This window comes from Oryctolagus cuniculus, chromosome 7 (genome assembly GCF_051225735.1).
Source record: "Oryctolagus cuniculus isolate XC-2025 breed Fujian yellow rabbit chromosome 7, ASM5122573v1, whole genome shotgun sequence".
NCBI classification, from domain to species: domain Eukaryota; kingdom Metazoa; phylum Chordata; class Mammalia; order Lagomorpha; family Leporidae; genus Oryctolagus; species Oryctolagus cuniculus.
The window spans coordinates 157,343,943-157,362,930 of record NC_142873.1 but is presented as its reverse complement, the minus strand read 5'-3'; the positions used below and the strand labels follow the sequence as shown (position 1 = coordinate 157,362,930).

General features: G+C 61.5%; 2 protein-coding genes across 6 annotated transcripts in view; both read left to right on the top strand.

Moving 5' to 3' along the window:
- Positions 1-9,504, top strand: part of PLOD1 (procollagen-lysine,2-oxoglutarate 5-dioxygenase 1) — a 28,211-nt gene extending 18,707 nt beyond the window's left edge. For both annotated transcript variants that reach the window (XM_002721515.6, XM_089299294.1), the window contains exons 10-19: positions 874-995; positions 3,322-3,426; positions 3,803-3,928; positions 4,166-4,307; positions 4,492-4,605; positions 5,037-5,102; positions 5,657-5,761; positions 6,750-6,896; positions 7,312-7,437; positions 8,645-9,504. In XM_002721515.6, the coding sequence (XP_002721561.4) occupies positions 874-995; positions 3,322-3,426; positions 3,803-3,928; positions 4,166-4,307; positions 4,492-4,605; positions 5,037-5,102; positions 5,657-5,761; positions 6,750-6,896; positions 7,312-7,437; positions 8,645-8,800 (1,209 nt within the window). In that variant the 3' untranslated portion in view covers positions 8,801-9,504. The remainder of the gene's footprint in view (positions 1-873; positions 996-3,321; positions 3,427-3,802; positions 3,929-4,165; positions 4,308-4,491; positions 4,606-5,036; positions 5,103-5,656; positions 5,762-6,749; positions 6,897-7,311; positions 7,438-8,644) is intronic.
- Positions 9,505-12,867: 3,363 nt separating this feature from the next.
- The window catches only part of MFN2 (mitofusin 2), a 29,913-nt gene continuing 23,792 nt past the window's right edge, over positions 12,868-18,988 (top strand). Inside the window, exons 1-3 of one of the 4 annotated variants that reach the window (XM_051834364.3) lie at positions 12,868-13,122; positions 14,484-14,616; positions 15,028-15,109. The gene's annotated coding sequence lies outside the window, so the exon portion shown is untranslated. The other 3 variants (XM_070079268.2, XM_051834362.3, XM_070079267.2) reach the window with 3 other exon arrangements.

Sequence of the window (18,988 nt, the reverse complement as noted above, 5' to 3'; positions counted from 1 at the left end):
CCTTCCTTCCTGCCCACCTTTCCTACCGCATGAAGTCCCGTTTCTCGGCTCCTGCCGGTCGCCCTCCCGGGGATGCCAGGTCCACTCGTGCCTGTTCTTGGGGGCTCAGTTCCTGAGGCTTTCTCAGCTGCCCTCCCCGTGCCTGCCCCAGGGACGCGTGGGCCCACACTTACTCTGCTCTCTGCCTGGGCACAGAGACTCCTGTCAGCTGTGCAGGGGGCCGCTTGGAGACAGGAGAGGGGGCACGGCCTGCCCTGGGGAGGCCCGCAGCTCCCCCGGCGACAGTCAGCAGCACACCAGGAACTGGGGCTCTAGGGAGAAAAGAGAGTTGTCACAGGGGGCTCTGGGGACCTGCTGTGTGCAGCGTTGGCTTTGCTGGCCACTTGCGGGGCCGGTGAGCGGGGAGACTGAAGCGGAGACAGGTGGAGGGACTTGGCCAGGGCCCTGCAGCTCATCCTGGCAAAGCCAGGCTCTGGGGCCCCCGCTCTTGCCTCCTCCCAGGCTGGGGCGGGCCTCAGGTAGGGACTGCTGGTTTTCAAAGCTCTGCCACCGATCACCTGGTACGTCTTATAGCAACGCCGAATGCTGGGCACCGGCCCAGACCTGTGGGGGCGGCAGGGTCTCTGGATGTGTCCCCAGGGGTGAGGGAGGAGCAGTGTCCTGGTGACAGAGGCGCCCACGGGGCCCTTGGCTCACAAACCTCACTCATTTGTGGCTCAGCGGGATGATCAAGGCGGGCCAGGGAGGGGCACTCCGGGCAGAGGGCCTGGCATGGGTGATGGACTGGGGGTGGGACTGCGGGTGACCGGGAACGTGCCCAGGGCCCCGGGGTGTCGCCTGTGCCCTCATCCCCGCCTGCCCCCCCCCCCCCAGGAGCAGCACCACAAGGCGCAGGTGGAGCAGTTCTTGCTGGAGCATGGCGACGAGTACCAGTCTGTGAAGCTGGTGGGCCCGGAGGCGCGGATGGCGAACGCCGACGCCAGGAACCTGGGCGCGTGAGTGGCGGACCCTGGGTGTCCTCCTGGTGGTGGCGGGCAGGGGGCTGTCGGTCGGAGCCGTGGGCTGGGCCACAGGCCTGCAGAAGGCTGTGTGGTCCGGCACTTCCTGCCCCTGGCGGGCCTCAGACCTCCTGTCTGTTGAGTGGGGAGGCGGTCTCTGTCCTGCAACCTCAGGGCTCCTGGGCAGGGCCGAGCAGCGTCAGGGAATAAGTCAAGCATGCGGCGAGGGCTGGCAGGCGGGATAGGCCAGCGCTGACTATCAGAGGATTTCTGATCTTTTTTGTTTTTTAAAAAAGATTATGTATTTGATTTGAAAGAGTGACAGAGAGGAAGGGAGGGAGAGAGACAGGTCTCCCACCTGGTGGTTCACCCCCCACCCCGCCAAGGGATGCGCCAGAATGAAGCCAGGAGCCAGGAACTCCATCCTGGTCTCCCACATGGGTGGCAAGAACCCAAGCACTTGGGCCGTCCTCTGCTGCTTTCCCAGGTGCCTTAGCGGGGAGCTGGATGAGAAGTGGAGCAGCCGGGACTCGAACCAGCGCTGCAGTGTGTGATGCAGGCATCCTAAGTGGCAGTTGAACCTGCTACACCACGACACCACCCCTCTTTTTTTTATTTTTTAGGTTTTATTTATTTGAAAGGCAGAGTGTGTGTGAGAGAGAGGTTCTGTCCACTGGTTCACTTCCCAAATGCCCACGACAACTGGGGCTGGGCCAGGCCAAAGCCAGGAGCCAGGACCTCCATTTGGGTCTCCCACGTGGGTGCCTGGGGCCCAGCACTGGGTCATCTGCTGCCTTCCTAGGCTCACTAGCAGGAGGCTGGATCGGGAGTGGAGCAGCCGGGACTCGAACCAGCAGCCATGTGAGGTGCTGGCGTTGCAGGGGGTGGCTGCGCCCACCGTGCCACAGCGCCGGCCCCTCCTGGGGTGCACTTGAGCCGGAAGCTGCATCAGAAGCGGAGGTGGGACTTCCACGTGGGATGTGGATGTCTTGGAGGTGGCTTAGCCTGCTGCACCACAGTGCCTGCCCCTAATCTTGGATGTGAGCCATGGAAGAATCAGCCAGGCTGGGCTAGAGGTGGGCAAGCTTCCCCAGAGGGCCCCCACAGCGAATCCGTGCAGTGGGGCCTGTGTCCTGCGGCAGCCCCCGGCTCTGCCCCGTGTCACTGAGCCTATGTGGCTGTGTTCCAGCTACGTTTATTCTGGGACACTGAAATTTGACTTTCACATCATTTCCACATGTCTTCTTTGGATTTTCCCCTCCCCATTTAAAAACCTACAGCCATTCATAGCTCACGAGCTGGACAGACCCAGGCAGTAGGAGAACTGGCACCGTAGATCGTGGGTTGCTGGGCCTCGGCCCAGATCAACAGAAAGAACACAGGCTATGCCGGCGCCGCGGCTCACTAGGCTAATCCTCTGCCTTGTGGCGCCGGTACACCGGGTTCTAGTCCTGGTCGGGGCGCCGGATTCTGTCCCGGTTGCCCCTCTTCCAGGCCAGCTCTCTGTTGTGGCCAGGGAGTGCAGTAGAGGATGGCCCAAGTGCTTGGGCCCTGCACCCCATGGGAGACCAGGATAAGTACCTGGCTCCTGGCTTCGGATCAGCGCGGTGCGCTGGCCACAGTGGCCATTGGAGAGTGAATCAATGGCAAAGGAAGACCTTTCTCTCTCTGTCTCTCTCTCTCACTGTCCACTCTGCCTGTCAAAAAAAAAAAAAAAAGAAAGAAAGAAAGAACACAGGCTTGTAGGCCGTGGTGTACAATAACCAAGTCCCCTCCTGGAGGCAGCGCAGGGACCCGGATGGGGGCCGTGTGTGTTCTCAGGGCTTGGATTCTAGTTGCTAAGCTCTGGGCCTTCGTCTCACGAGCACAGTTGCCTGGGTTGTGTGTCCTGGAGCCAGGAGGGAGTCATTTTTTTTTTTTTCTTAAAGGTTTGTTTATTTGAAAGGCAGAGTTAGAGAGAGAGAGAGAGAGAGAGAGAGAGAGGGAGAAGTGTCTTCTACCCGCTGGTTCACTCCCCAAAAGGCCACAACAGCCATGACTGGGCCAGGCTGAAGCCGGGAGCCTGGAACTCCATCCGGGTTTCTCACGGGAATGGTAGCGCCCCCAGCACTTGGGCCACCTTCTGCTGCTTTCCCAGGTGCATCAGCAGGGAGCTGGATCAGAAGTGGAGCCACCAGGACTTGTGCTGGCGCCCACATGGGATGCCAGCCTCACAGCATCAGCCGGGGTGGAGGCTGCTGGTGCACGGGGAAGCCAGGTGTGGCCCCAGCTGTGGGCCGCCTCTGAGACCAGCCCTGATGAGCCTGCACCCCTCTCCTCACAGGGACCTGTGCCGGCAGGACCGTGCCTGCACCTACTACTTCAGCATGGACGCCGACGTGGCCTTGACCGAGCCTGACAGCCTGCGGCTGCTCATCGAGCAGAACAAGTGAGGCTGGGGGACGGCCCGGCAGCCCGGCAGCCCGGCCCTGGCCTGGCACAGCTGGGGATAGGCCTGGGCCCGGCCTGGGGGCCCCTCCCCCAACCCACCCCTCTCCTCCTTTCTCAGCCTGCCTGTTCCCCTGGGCTGTGGGACCCCCACCCTGGCTAGACCGGATGCTGGTAGATAATGGCACCTTTCCTGGTTCCCAGCCACCCTGTGGGAGGAGGCGGCTTCCAGCTGAGCCAAACCTCCCTCTGGGGCCAAGGCCCTGCCCTGGCCCAGGGAGGGACCTGGAGATGCCTGTGTGCAGGTGGGAGGACACCCCCTTCAGGTGGGCCTCCGACTGCCCGCGGGACCCCCTCTCAGGCAATGCTGTCCTCAGGAATGTCCTGGCCCCGCTGATGACCCGCCACGGGAGGCTGTGGTCCAACTTCTGGGGGGCTCTAAGTGCGGATGGCTACTACGCCCGCTCCGAGGACTACGTGGACATCGTGCAGGGGCGGCGTGTGTGAGTACCTGCTGGCGGGGCAGCACCGCCCCCTGCTGCCCCCCGGGGCGTGCAGTTCCTCTGTCCCCCAACTTGCTGGCTGTCCTTGAATTCCTGCCACGTGATCTCAAGCAAGGAAGACAGCAGCAGTCAGACACGCGGCGGGACTTCCCCACCGGCGTCCCAGGCCCCTGTCCTGCCCTCCCAGCTGGGGGCCTCCAGCCTGAGGCCCCCTCCATCTCCCTCTCCCTGCCTCAGTGGCGTCTGGAACGTGCCGTACATCTCGAACGTCTACTTGATCAAGGGCAGCGCGCTGCGGGCTGAACTGCACTCCCCCGACCTGTACCGCTACAGCAAGCTGGACCCCGACATGGCCTTCTGTGCCAACCTCCGGAAGCAGGTCAGCAGGGCCGGCCGGCCGCAGGGGCCCTTTGCGGGGGTGGGGGGAAGGTGGGTCTCCAGCTCTGCCCCTCCCCTCGGGCTCCCTTGTCACCATGGCCTTGGGAGCTCCCAAGAGAGGCGCGCGGGGCATCGGGCGTGAGACCAGGGTCTGGGGGAGCGCCCATCAGGCCTACTGTCCCCAGGAGGTGTTCATGTTCCTGACCAACCGGCATTCATTTGGCCACCTGCTGTCCTTGGACAACTACCAGACCACCCACCTCCACAACGATCTCTGGGAGGTGTTCAGCAACCCCGAGGTGAGGGCCAGGGTGGGCGGGCACGGGCAGGAACCCGGTGATCCAGTGGTCAGAGGCGTCGCCGTCTCAGAGCCCCTGGGTCCCTTGATTTCCTGCTTTGTCCCCAGGGGACTTGGCAGGGTGCAGAGGGCGTCTGAGAGACAGCGCCATCTAGTGGAAGAGGGGCCAGGTGTGGCCGAACACTTGCCATCAGAGGAGGAGACATTTGTCACATTTGTCACAGCGTTCCTAGGGGTGGGGTGGCGCACTCAGGCACACACGTGCATATGCACGGGGGACACGTGTGTTCCCCAGGCGTGTATTCGCTCACTCACAGTTCGAGGGGCTCACGAGGAGAGCCCCACGGGGAGCCCCCGGAAGCCGAGCTCGGGGAGTGCAGCTGGCTGAGGCGAGGCCCGGGCCCCAGCCCACTTCCTGCTGCCCGCCCACAGGACTGGAAGGAGAAGTACATCCATGAAGGCTACGGCAAGGCTCTGGCGGGGAAGCTGGTGGAGATGGTGAGGGGACCCGGCCCCTGGACCCACACCCTCGCCTGCCGCGGGAGCCGGGGACAGAGAAGCGAAACCTGCTGAGTGGGCAGAGGCGCCTCTGTCTGCTCTGGCTGTGCCTGGGGGGTGGTGATGGCCCCGTCCCTCGAGTCTCCCCAGCCCGAGCCTGCAGGGGCCTCTTCCCTGGCCCAGGCTGCAGAGGAAGACTCCCCAGCGCGGTCCCTGGCTGGGGCCGAGGAGGGGGCACTTTCTCCCACTCGCTCACCACCAGCTCCCTGGAGCTGTGGGCCTCTGCCCCGTGGTGCGCGCCGTCCTCTCCCAGTCCTGGCTCCGGTGGCTGTGTGACCTCAGCTGAGAAAGGCCCTGAGCTCCACCCCCGCCTGCCTTTAGCAGCGCACTGTCTGTCCAGCATCCGGCCTGCTCCCCGGGGACAGGCGAGGGCTCCCAGACTGGCTTTGGGGGGCTGCCTGGACCACAGGAGGGGCCCCGCAGCAGGTTCTTTAGAGCGGGGGGAGGTGGGGTGCCACCCCAGGCCCCTGTGACAGAGTCCCCTCCCTTCCCAGCCTTGCCCGGATGTCTACTGGTTCCCCATCTTCACGGAGGCGGCTTGCGACGAGCTGGTGGAAGAGATGGAACACTTTGGCCAGTGGTCGTTGGGTGACAACAAGGTGGGGGCCCCGGTGCCGGGGCTGCCCATTTCCTGGGCTGTTCTGGCTGCTTCCGCAGTCTCGCAGGGACTCGACGTGGGGGGCTGGCAGGGTTGCAGCAGGCAGTCAGGAGTAGAGAGAGTGGGAAACTGGAGATGGAGTGTTGGCCCCAGGCTGCTGTGGGACTTCTGTTGCCTTAGGGGAAAAGGGTGAGGGGGCATCGGGGGGCTGTGGCAGGTCCGAGGTCATCAGACACAGAAGTGGGCCGCTGGTGTGAGAGCCACGTGTTCTCTGAATCCCACACCTGCACTCACCTTGGGAAGTTCAGGCATTGGCCAGTGCCTCGGCTCACTAGGCTAATCCTCCGCCTGCGGCGCCAGCACCCCGGGTTCTAGTCCTGGTTGGGGCACCGGGTACTAGTCCTGGCTGCTTCTTTTCCATTCCAGCTCTCTGTTGTGGCCCGGGAGGGCAGTGGAGGATGGCCCAAGTGCTTGGGTCCCTGTACCCACATGGGAAACTGGGAGGAAGCACCTGGCTCCTGGCTTTGGATTGGCGCAGCGCCGGCCGTGGCGGCCATTTGGGGGGTGAACCAACAGAAGGAAGACCTTTCTGTCTCTCTGTCTCTCTAACTGTCTAACTCTGCCTGTAAAAAAAAAAAAAAAAGAAAAAAAAGAAAGTTCAGGCATCAAAACGATGTATTTGTTGATCTGAAAGGCAGAGAGACAGAGATTGCCCATCTGTTGGTTCGGTCCCCAGATGCACACACCAGTCAGGGCTGGGCCAGGCTGAAGCCAGAAGCCCAGAACTCTACCCAGGTGTCCCTTGTGGGTGGCAGGGACCCAGGTCCTTGAGCCATCATCGATCGACAGCCTCCCACGGTGTGCGTTAGCAGGAGGCTGGATTGGAAGCAGGGTGGTGGGGACTTGGTGCAACATTCCGGTTACGGGAAGCAGGTGCACCAAGTGGCAGCTTGACGCCCGCCCTGCCACGCTCTCTGTGGTCACTGCAGGACAACCGCATCCAGGGTGGGTATGAGAATGTGCCAACCATCGACATCCACATGAACCAGATCAGCTTCGAGCGCGAGTGGCACAAGTTCTTGGTGGAGTACATCGCCCCCATGACGGAGAAGCTCTACCCCGGCTACTACACCAGGGTGGGCGCCGGGGGTGCAGCCAGCATGGGGGTGGCGTGGGGTGGCAGGCAGGGGAGGGGAGGGGCCTGGAAATGGGTCTCCAGAACGGAGGTCAGGCGGGAAGGACTCCCCTCTGCCCTCGCTTCCGACCCCGCCCCCTTTTGAGTCTTTCCTCCTCGGTGTCATTAAGCTCCCGTAGCAGCCCCCAAAGAAGCCCTCCGACCCCTGAGCCGGGACCCTGAGCCCCGACCCGTTCCCTCCCGCGGTAGCTCTCCAGCGCCGCCACTGGTGGATCTGTGCCTGCATCCCGGGCGTTCTCCCTCCCTCGTTCCTCCCTCGGTTTTCTGCAGCCGCCCTGGTGAGCCGGCTGCTCACCCCTGTCTGTCCGTTAACGCCCGCTCTCCCCTGCCCCCACCCCCACCCCGCCGTGGCGCAGGCCCAGTTCGACCTGGCCTTCGTGGTCCGCTACAAGCCGGACGAGCAGCCCTCGCTGATGCCCCACCACGATGCCTCCACCTTCACCGTCAACATCGCCCTGAACCGGGTTGGCGTGGACTACGAGGTGCACAGGGGGGCCGGGGAGCAGCTGACAGGGTGGGTGGGGCACAGGACCCAGAGCCTGAGACTGGCCTGCAGGAGGGGGCGGGGTCTTCAGGGGAGGGGCCGGGCAGTGTTGGTCTGGGTGTGGCTAGAGGAGAGTGCCCAGGAAACCAGAATTGGGAACCAGCAGTGGTGGCGACCTCTGGGCCCCAGGTGTGGCCTCTGCATCAGCGGGGTCAGCGGGGGACCGCCCATGCATTCATTCATTCCTCCAGCGGGATTTTTTATTTTACCTATTTTTTCAAAGATTTATTTATTTATTTATCTGAAAGGCAGAGAGAGAGAGCGAGAGGGAGGGAGGGAGGGAGGGAGAAACATTTTTCCATCCGCTGGTTCACTTCCCAGATGGCTGCAATGGCCAGGGCTGGGCCAGGCTGACACCAGGAGCCTGGAGCTCCATCCAGACCTCCCAGGTGGGTGCAGGAGGCCAAGGACTGGGGCCGCCCTCTGCTGCTTTCCCAGGCCCTAGCAGGGAGCTGGATCCGAAGGGGAGCAGCCAGGACTGAAGCCAGCGCTCCGATAGGGGAGCTGGCGGTGCAGGCTGCAGCCCAACTGGCGCACCCCGACACCGTCCCAAGCTGGACATTTTAAAGCGTGACTGTGCCGTGGACTAGGCACGGTGAAGGGCGGCCGGGGAAACAGCTCTCGTGTTCTGGGTTTACAGCGATCAGGCGTTGCCTAAACTGGGGGTTCTCAGCCAGGAGCCGCTTTTGCCCTCTAGGGGACCCGGGCAGTGCCTAGAGACATTTTTGGTTGTCGGAGGATGAGAGTGCTACAGACAGACATCTAGTGGCCAAGGTCAGGGGTGCCCAGGACAGCGCCCCCACCCCCCAGCAAAGTGTGCTAGTGGCGAGGCCGAACTCGACCCCAAGCTCCTGCTTGTGCCATCTCTTGCTTCCTCACCACCCTGTGCCGTTTGGCGTCCGTTTTACAGAAGGGGAAACAGGTGTGGGCTGGTCACCAAGCTAATGACGGGTGAATTGGTGCAGGGCTGCCTGGGCCCAGGGCCAGAGTGCTTGGTTGTTTAGTCTCAGGCAGCCGGTGGCGGTCCCCCTACGAGGCATCCACCGGAGGGCGCGCGCGGCTGTGGCGGAACAGCTGGGAGAAGACTGGGCGGTGCGGGAAGGGCCCCGCTTCCTGTCGGGGCACTGACACTTCCTGTCTCCTAGGGTGGAGGCTGTCGCTTCCTGCGCTACAACTGCTCCATCCGAGCCCCAAGGAAAGGCTGGGCCCTCATGCACCCCGGACGGCTCACGCACTACCACGAGGGGCTCCCCACCACCAAGGGCACGCGCTACATCGCCGTCTCCTTCGTCGACCCCTAACGGGCCAGGCCCCGCCCCCTCGAACCTTTCCTCTTGGCTGACGACCACTGCCCTGCAGCTCCCGGAGGCCTTGGGGTCCCAGGGAAGCCGGCCCAGCCTCAGGCTCCTGACCTCCCATGGCTCTGGGAGCGCCTGTGGGGGTGACAGGGCGCAGGCCAGAGGCGGGGCCCTCTGCGACCTTGGGACCTTGCTCGCTCGCTCTGTTCACTCTGTTCACTTTGGAGAGACGCCCTCCCAACCCGCCCAGCTGCCTGAAAAGCAGAATCCCCTTCCCACACTTCTTCCAGACTTGAGAACAGGGCTGGCCTGAGCTGCCTGGACAGACGCCAGGCCCCGGAGCGCCTCCCGGGGCGGCGGCGGCGGCGGCGGCGGCCTCGGTGACTTCTGCTGCCAGAGTCCGGTAGACAGAGACCTGGATCAGCGTACAGCTCCCACCCTGAGCCGGAGACTGCGGAAGCCCCTTCCTCCAGGGCTCCTGTCGGGGCTGCGCACTGCTGTCCGCTGGAGACAGCGACTCAGAGAACCTCCCGGGAGACTGGGAGGGCATTTGTGTGCCACAGCTCTCGGTCCTGAACTTGGCTTCTGCTGGGGCGAGGGCCACGGACATGTCCACACACTGCCACGGGTCATCCTGTCCCTGGTGCCTCCAGACAGAGGGCCAGCCGGTCAGAACTAGAGTTGCTATTAAAGGTCTTTCTGACCAAGGAGTGGGAGATGACTGGCGCGGGCGGGAGGTGCCTACAGGCAGGCAGAGGTTTTTGGAGCCGTGATGGTAAGAAAGTCTGCGTAGCAGCTTCGGCGACTTCCGAGCCCCGAGCCCAGGCTCAGGCTTGCTCTGTCGGTTATATTCCGGAAGGCCCGACCGGGAGTCGGGCGCTGGCTGCCTGGGGCGCACTTGTTCATCGGCTGCCCCGTGCCCTCTGAAGCCTTCCTGCAAACATGAAGCTGGACCAACAGGGAAGAGTTCTGTACCTGGACAGATGGGCTGGTGGCACCGATTGCACTGCAGGGCCCTGCTCAACCCTAACAGCCGACGCCTAAACTCCCCATGCTGTGGGCTGGGCGTTGCCCACCAATATCGGGGGTAGGGGCTGGGATTTCCTTTCTATAGACAAGGAAACAGGCTCAGAGAAGCCAAGCGATTGGCCCACGGTCACACAGCAAGTCAGTGGCGAGGACAAGGATTTGAGTTAGGATTTCAGTGACCAGAGAAATCTGATCTCCCCCCCACTGTGCCTAGGCAGAGGTGAGCGGTGGAAACAGAAAGAACCAAATGCAGTTGGCTGGTAAATGCCACAGTGGCTCTCAGTAGCAGCATGGGAGCGGGAGGGCCCGGCTGGCTTGTGCAGCACAGGACTCCTGCGCCCCCAGGGGTGGGTTGTCACAGCTGGGGAGGGGGGGCCGCGGGGAAGCTCCTAAACATCTTGAAATACACAGGACCGCCCCGCCTTCTGCAGCCCCACGAGCCAGTGGTGCTCAGGATGACAGCAGGTGCGCTTGGGCTGGGTGCAGAGGGGGCGGCAGACACCGGCTCCGGTAGGGTGGCTGGACTGGGCGGGGTGGAGGGGCCGGTCTCCCAGGTGTCTTGGAGCTCTGTCGCTGTGACTGCATGCCACAGACCAGCCAATTTATAAAGAACACGGTTTATTTAGCTCTCGGTTCTGGAGTGGGGAAGTGCAAGAGCTGGGCGCCGGCACCTGGTTAGGGTAGTCTTGCTGCGGCGTGGCATTGTGGGGCCCTGGTGGGCGTTGCTGCGTCATGATGTCATGGCGTCCTGACGTCGTGGGGCCCTGGAGGGCCTTACTGTGTCATGATGTCATGGAGGCCCTGGGGGGCATCTCCATTGTGCGGGGTCTGCGCGCTTGTCCACACGGTCACTAATCCCATGGCCATCTGCATCACCCCGTGCAATCCCAGTGACCCCCCAGAACCTCACCTCCAAATGCATGGCTTGGGGGGACTACGTTTCCCATGCTCGAGCTTTGGACACACTCAAACAATCGCACCAAGCTAGGAGGAGCCGGGGCCTTATCTGGGAAGCAACTAGAGCATCCAAGGGCTTGGGGGATTTTTAAGTTTTTTACTTTTAAAAATTCGGGGCCAGCACTGTGGCGCAGTGGGTTAAGCTGCCTGTGGCACCAGCAGCCCATATCAACACCGGTCTGAGTCCCGGCTGCTCTGCTTCCAAACCAGCTCCCCGTTATGGCCTGGGAAAGCAATGGATGACGGCCCAAGTCCTTGGGCCCCTGCACCCGCGAGGGAGACCCAGATGGAATTCCGTGCTCCTGGCCCAGCCCTGGCTGTTGGCGATTTGGGCAGTGAACCAGCAAAAGCAAGATCTCTCTCTTTCTCTCTCTCTCTCTCTCCCTCTCTCTTTCTCTCTCTCTCTGTTTCTCTATCTGTCTGCCTTTCAAATAAATACATTTTTAAAAAAATTGGCTCGTGGTGAATCCAAGCAGCACAAATCGATCCCTGTCTTACTCCTCGCCCCTGGCTGCTGCCTGGTACCGTGGTTCTCTGGATACCCTGGAGCTGTCTGCATGGGCACAAACACGAAGGTTTGGGTTTGGGGTTTTCTGAACTCTCTCCTTTGCTGATTACAAATGCCACTCGTGTCTATCAGGATAGGACTGGGTGGTGTGAGAAAGGTCTCGGCTCAGCCCTGCCCTGCGGCCTCCCCAGCAGTGCTGTTAGCAGTCCTGGGAGAGTCTTGTCCTTGATGGGGTGGAGTCAGGCCCTCAGGGGGGCAGGGGGAGCCTGGAAGCCCGGGCGAGCAGCCAGGGCTGGGCGAGGTCTGCGAGGAGGTGTCTGGAAGAGGCAACCAGGACGCGAGAGTTCAGGAGGGAGAGACTCCAGGCCGCCACTGTGACTTTGGCCAGATTCTGCCAAAGAAAAGCGAAATGGGACTGACAGTTCCTGCCTGTGATGGTCCGGTTTCTGCAGCTAAGAACGCAGGACCGCAGACCGGGTAGACTTCAGGGGAAAGGGGTTTATCCCGCTCATGGCTCTGATCCAAGGTGGAGGGGCCGCATCTGATGTTGATCTCACTGACAGAGCCCCGAGGCCGTGAAGCCCCCAGGACTCACCCACGGGGGCCCCACATTCGGGACCTCGCCTGACCCTAGTCACCTCCGGAAGAGAATTCAAAGTTGCAGCCTTGTAAAACCGCACAGTGGGGACGAAACTCCAGCGTGCATTTCGGGGGGGGATGGGCCACACTCACGCAGTCACAAGGTTCTCCGGGAAGCAGGCCAGGGCGAGCCACACCCCAGACACAGGCCTGGCCACACCTGGGGCAGGGCTGGGCGTGGCCTGCTCTGACCCACCTCCCAGGAGTCTGGGTTTGCCTCTGGGGGCTCCTTGTAGCACGAATCTACCCGGGGTTTGGAGAAATCCACTGCCGACCCCCAAAGTGAACCACTTTTGTCATAGCTACATGGTTAACAGGAAAACCAGGTGCAGTTAATTTAGGTAGTACAATTCACTCCACCCCATTTATCCCACATGGGATCACTTCAACGCGTCGTCAAAACACAGACACCCGTGAGGTCTTCCAACGCAGCAGCTGCGTGTCACGCACGTGGGCGTGGGCTTGGCGGCTCCCCGGTGAGGCCAGTCCCGCAGAGCCGCTTGGCGGCTGTGTCCTGGCGCCTGGCACACAATGAGGGCCCAGTGAGCGACAGGAGAGCTTGGGGCGGGGGCGTCTCTGCCCGGAGCCCCCAGCGCTGTAGCAGGAGCTGTACCCCTGGGGGCTGCTCCTCCGGCCTCAAAGGCCATTGCAGGGCGGCAGGCCCGACCTTGTTCTGCGTCCCTGGATGAGTCACTTCGCCCTGAGGGCTTAATCCTCATATACACGCTTATGTAGATAGCAAAACACAAGTCTGAATTCCAGAGCTTGGCGAGGCCATGGAGTCAGGCTCCGGGGTCACAGATGAAAGAGCGGGAACCTGTAATCCACGCCCTTTTTTTTTTGGTCTCTTGACAGTTCGAGGCTCCGCCCTCCGCAGCCTTGGCTTGCGCCCGTCGGAACTACAACTCCCATGATGCAGCGAGAGGTCAACACCCCCGTTTACGTCATCATCCGAGGACGCCCTGGAGTGAACTGGAGCGTTGAGAAGCCTGTTGAGACTCGGAGGCGCGGGGCCCTTGAGGCATAGGAAGAGTGGGGTCGAAGTGGCTGAGCTCGGAGTCTGCGGGCTCACTGCGGCCCAGCGGCAAATCTGCTGGTGACACGCGCACTCCCCCCTCCCCGCCTGTCCCCACGGTGGCGCTCCTGGTGACGTTGTGGGTGTGATGGCCGCCGCGAGGCTGGGAAGGTGAAGGTGAGAGGGCGAGCGCGCCGGGGCGGTGGGGCCGGCCCGGCTCGGCCGGGAGAGTCTTGAGCAGCCTAGCGTGAACCGGTGGGACGCTGGGGCTCTCGGGGTTCCGGGTTTGGTCAGGTTGGCGTCCCTACGCTTCGTCCTCGCCGCTGGGCCCTGCGCGGCCCGGAGAGGAGGGGCGGGACGCAGGACTCGACTCGGGGGTAGGGTCCCCTGAAAAACTCCTCATCGCTCCCACTTCCCCAGCCTTCACGGCCGCGTTCCGCCTCTGCGCAGTCCCCACTTCTCGTCCAGCGTTTGGTCAGGACGGGTGCCCACGTCCGTCTCCGGGGCGCCCCGCCCTCCCCCTCTCGGGCGCTTGCTTCTCTGGGGCAAAAAGCGACCGCTCTGCTCGTGCGGCTTCTCCGCGGACGCCGGGGCCCTGGAGGGCGAGGACTGCTCACTCCCCATCGCGAACCCCAGCCCCTACCACACCCACAGAAGGCACGCAGAGCACGCTGCAGAATGAAGAGCTGGATGCAGGGAGGCAGAAGTGCCTGGCCCCCTCTCCGGGTCCCGCATTGCCCGATTTCTCTGAAATCGCAGTCGTCTCTCCCTTCTCCCCGAAAGGGCTCCCCAGGGCCGGGAGGGGGAGGCAGCCCCTTGGAGTGGAGAACGCGCGAGCTTTGGCGTGGCGGAGAGCTGGGTTCCTGCCTTCCCCGCGTGGCTACTCCTCTGTCAGCCTTCCAAGCTTCCGAGCCGCTGTTGGCCTCAGAACTGGGAGCGCCGGGCGTTATTTACGGCGGCTGCCACGTGGTGGCCATCAGTCAGTTCACTTGCTTTCTTCATCCCGGCCCTCAGTCCTCAAGCCCAGCTCGCCTCCCTGCTCGCCTCTCGCTCCGCACACGTGCGGGGTCCTCCCTGCTGCCTCCCGCCGGCCCGTGGCTGACTATGTGTGTGTGTGTGTTTGTGCACCCCCGCGTGTGGTGTTGTGTCTGCCTCTCGGGCACTCCTGACCGCGTGTGTTGTGCACGCCCAGTGTTGAACCCCCCCGCGTGTGGTGTTGTGTCTGCCTCTTGGGCACTCCTGACCGCGTGTGTTGTGCACGCCCAGTGTTGAACCCCCGCGTGTGGTGTTGTGTCTGCCTCTCGGGCACTCCTGACCGTGTGTGTTGTGCACGCCCAGTGTTGAACCCCCGCGTGTGGTGTTGTGTCTGCCCCTCGGGCACTCCCTCACGTGCCAGCCCAAGCTTCCTGGCTCCGCAGTGAGTAAGCCTCCCTCGGGCGCGAGTTTGTTTGGCTTTCAAGCGTGCTTGGAGGTGTTTTGCCCGGCACTTCGGGATTTTGGGGGCGGCCTGTTGACATCTCCCTTTTTCCTTCCTGCAGGTTCGGGCTGGGGGAGTCAACACAGCCGTAGCCTCAGTCTGAGACAGGACAGAGAGGACCGGGCTCTTTCCACCTTCCGGGCTGCAGCCATGTCCGTGATGCACACCCTGTGAAGTCCGTCACCGTCCAGAAAGTAAGTGGTAGCGGTGACTTGCGGCGCCGTGGACCCGGGCTGTGCTCTGGCAGCGCCCGCGGCGAGACTCGGCCGGGGTCCTGTGTGGGGAGCTGTACTGAAAATGCCGGCGTCTCTGCGCCCCACCCGGCGGGGGCTCCGCCGGCTGCCGGGAGAGCGGTCTGAGGGCCGACGTCAGAGCGGCCTGGCTCTCCGGAAGGACGAGTCACCGTCTCCCTTGCTTGCTCCTCTGCTGCGCTGGCTCCTCCCCCCTCTGCCCGGCGGAGGTTGGCTTCTTATCACCGCTCCTCTGAGTGCTCTCATCACCGCTCCTCTGAGTGCTCTCATCACCGCTCCTCTGAGTGCTCTCATCACCGCTCCTCTGAGTGCTCTGTGCCTTCACCCCTGTGCTCTTGTGTTTCGATTTCTCAGCTTCTCTGCTCCAACTGAGCCAGCAGACGGTCCGCGGATCCGTTTTCTTTTCCCTGCTAGGAGTTGCTGTGCGTAGAACTGGGTAAGGAGCGCGTGTGGACTCGGCCGCTGCTTGGGACGCAGACACGGCTCCCGGTGAATCCGCAGCTGCCCCGCCACGCCCGGATAACTAATCCTCCTCACTAATGGACTGTGCTGAGGCTAAGCTGTTCACCTGGGAGTGCTGGCCGTTTCCGTTTAGAATTCGCTTTGTTTCTGGTTAATACCTGTTAATACCAGCCCCTGGCGACTCCCGGAGGAAGGGCCCTCTCCCAAACGCTTGGTGCTCAGACTTGTGAAGCCTGCCTTCTAGAAGTTCTTCACTGAGCACATCCCGAGATGCTGCCTTCAGTACAGCGTGAAGAATCGCACGTCTTTGTAGCAGAGCCTCCTTCCCAGGCCTGCGCTTCCCCCAGTGGAGGGCGGATCGCAGACGGTGTCGCACACGCTGGAGCTGCACGTGATGGGTGCAGCCGGGGCGCACGGCCCGCGCGCTGAAGCTCTCTGAGCACTGGGAGGCAGTCACGAGAGCAGGCAGAGTGCAGCTGCTGTGTGACTGACGCTGAGTGCTGTGAGCTGTGACTGACGCTGAGTGCTGTGAGCTGTGTGAGGCTGAGTGCTGTGAGCTGTGTGACTGACGCTAGTGCTGTGAGCTGTGTGACTGACGCTGAGTGCTGTGAGCTGTGTGACTGACGCTGGTGCTGTGAGCTGTGTGACTGACGCTGAGTGCTGTGAGCTGTGTGACTGACGCTGAGTGCTGTGAGCTGTGTGACTGACGCTGAGTGCTGCTGCTGTGTGACGCTGAGTGCTGCGAGCTGTGTGACTGAGGCTGAGTGCTGCTGCTGTGTGACTGACGCTAGTGCTGTGAGCTGTGTGACTGACGCTGAGTGCTGTGAGCTGTGTGACGCTGAGTGCTGTGAACTGTGTGGCTGACGCTGAGTGCTGTGAACTGTGTGACTGACGCTGAGTGCTGTGAGCTGTGTGACTGAGGCTGAGTGCTGTGAGCTGTGTGACTGACGCTAGTGCTGTGAGCTGTGTGACTGACGCTGAGTGCTGCGAGCTGTGTGACTGACGCTGAGTGCTGTGATCTGTGTGACTGATGCTGAGTGCTGTGAGCTGTGTGACTGACACTAGTGCTGTGAGCTGTGTGACTGACTCTGAGTGCTGTGAGCTGTGTGACTGACGCTGAGTGCTGTGAGCTGTGTGACTGACGCTGAGTGCTGCTGCTGTGTGACTGACGCTGGACGTGCACTGGCTCGGCTGCACGTGGGGGCTGGGCTGCCCTGTGGTGAAGCAGGGATTATCAGGGCTTTCCAGAGAAGGAGCAGGAACACAGCTGCCTCCCACCTCCCTGCAAGGGTGCGGAGCCAGCAGGCAAAGCCCGAGACGGCGGGGCCCTGTCTTGGCTTTTCTGCATGTATTTTACAACTTCCGCCTATTTGTGTGCACATATGTGTCCAGTTTGCTCTTTGAAAGGAATAAGTGTGTTGAACTCTTGATTGATTCAGCTCCAGATACTAAGAGACACTTCACCAAAGCTGCTTCTTAAGAAAAAAGTGGGTTTGTGTGTTCAGGATAGAAGACGTAAGATGAGCTTGCCTGCCCCACAGCTCTCTTGGCTATAGAAGGAATAGAAGGATGTCTCTGCCCTGTGTCAGAGTTGTGGGGGGGACCAGGGTGTGATAGAAACGCAAGGTTGGCAAGGTTGCCTGTCCTCCGCGCAGGCGTCAGGGACGGAGTCACGGAGCGGGCGGTACTCGGTTCGGGTCCGGGAGGAGAGCAGGAGCTCCAGGTAGAGAGCAGCAGGTGCAGCACGAGTGCAGAACCTCCGCTTGGCAGGGGCGCAGCAGGGGTGTCGGCCAGCTCAGCGGGGTGGGCGGTGGTTTCAGGCGAGGGCCTTGACCGAGGAATGGTGAGCGCAGGGCCGCTGCTACACCAGCCGAGCTGCTGTTAGGCCTCGTAGCCCCCAACCACTAGGCTTTTACTAGTGTGCGTGCCTTTAAATCTTGAAGTTACCGAATATGCTCTTGGCCTCGTTTCCTGGGGCTTGCAAAGACCAGAACTTGAGGGCTCCTGCCTCTGAAGCACGCCGGATGTCAGGGTATCTGTATCCTGTGCAAGTCTCCGTGGGGCTGGGCGCTGTGGATCCCTGCCCAAGCCGTCTCCACAGGAGCTGGTGGGGCTGCCTGCCCTCCCCTGAAGGCTGATGGGGAGAGTCACGTGCTCTTGCTGGTAGGGTCTATGACTACTGTCGCTGTAGCTCATGGACTGGCACCTCTGAGCTCTGACCGAGAGGTAAGCACGTTGCGTGCGTCGTCTCCAGTCTGCTCGGCTGTGTGCTGCCCTGCTGTGGTGCACAGGCCAGGCTCTGAGATGAAAGTTACACGCGCAGTTTGCTCCCAGCGCTGCCCTTCATATGGCAGCGCTGCGTCATGCTCCATCCCAGACTCCCGTGCTTTCCTTGTGATGACTTCTTCCGCCTGCTACTCCCCTCTGCTCTAAGAGTCTTACGTGCTGGGCCCTGCCGAGCCTAATCGCCCTCCTTTTCTGCTTTGGAGGAGCCAGAGTTGTGCTATTTCTGAATCTCTCAGAGCACTGCTGTCTTCTAAGGCCCAGGCCTGAGGCTCCCTGCTGGGAACACATCTCAGCTGCTGCGCTGCACTGAGGCGGAAGGTGGAAAGGGACGTGGGGTAATCATTGGCATTGCAAAAGAACTCGTGGATCTGGGCAGCGCACGCGGTTGCTGCTCCCTGTGCGTCTGTCGGGCTTCCTGGCCTCTCTTCGGGATGGTTCCTACAAGCCAGCTCTGGTACTTGGTCTCTGCAGTTTTTCCAGGTGTTCTTGCTGCGTCTCAGAACCTTGTTCAGCACACTTTTGGTGCCATTTAGAAGTGACTCATTGCGCTGATGGACAGCTGGAAGTCAGGTGTGGGGAGGGGAGGGTGGGTGGCCTGGGGGAGTGCTGGATCCAGGCCCTCACAGTGGTGCGTACCACCCCGTCCTTTTCCCTCTGACGTCCCAGGATATGCGGACTCTGCTGCCGGGGTCTCTGTCTCCCGGGGACAAGATGGGCTTCCCAGCTGCACCTGGGCGCCACCTGCTCTGCCTCTTTGCCTTTGACCAAAGACCTCTAGGACCTTGGCGTGAAGTCTCACAGCCCTGACGTGCTGTCACTGTGTGAAAGAAGCCTGCAGAGACGCTTGGGTGATAGCGCTTACCACGAGGGGCAGCAGCTGAGCGCTCTGGGGTAGTTTCCTGTAGTGCATGCGTGAAGGTACTTTAAAGTTCCAGGAACATGCAACTGAAAGATAAGTTTATTGTAGAGCAAAAAAATTGAAATCCATGCATAGTTTTATAAGGTGCATTTTCCCCAATTTTTTTTTTTTTTTTAAGATTTATTTATTTGAAAGGCAGAGTTATAGAGAGGCAGAGGCAGAGAGAGAGGTCTTCCATCTGCTGGTTCACTCTCCAGATGGCCACAACAGCTAGAGCTGCACTGATCTGAAGCCAGGAGCCAGGAGCTTCTTCTGGGTCCCCCATGTGGGTGTAGGGCTCCAAGCACTTGGGCCATCTGCTGCTGCTTTCCCAGACCACAGCAGAGAGCTGGATTGGAAGTAGAACAGTTGGGCCTTGAACTGTTGCCCATATGGGATACCCACATTGTAGGCGGTGGCTTAACCTGCTGCGCCACAGTGCCGGCCCCTTTCCCCTGACTTTCGGGGATATTCTCATCTTACACTAAATGAGACAAATTCGTATTTTTATTTTTATTTATTTATTTTTTGACAGGCAGAGTTAGAGAGAGAGAGAAAGGTCTTCCTTCCGTTGGTTCACCCCCCAAATGGCCGCCACGGCCGGTGCGCTGTGCCGATCTGAAGCCAGGAGCCAGGTGCTTCTCCTGGTCTCCCATGCGGGTGCAGGGC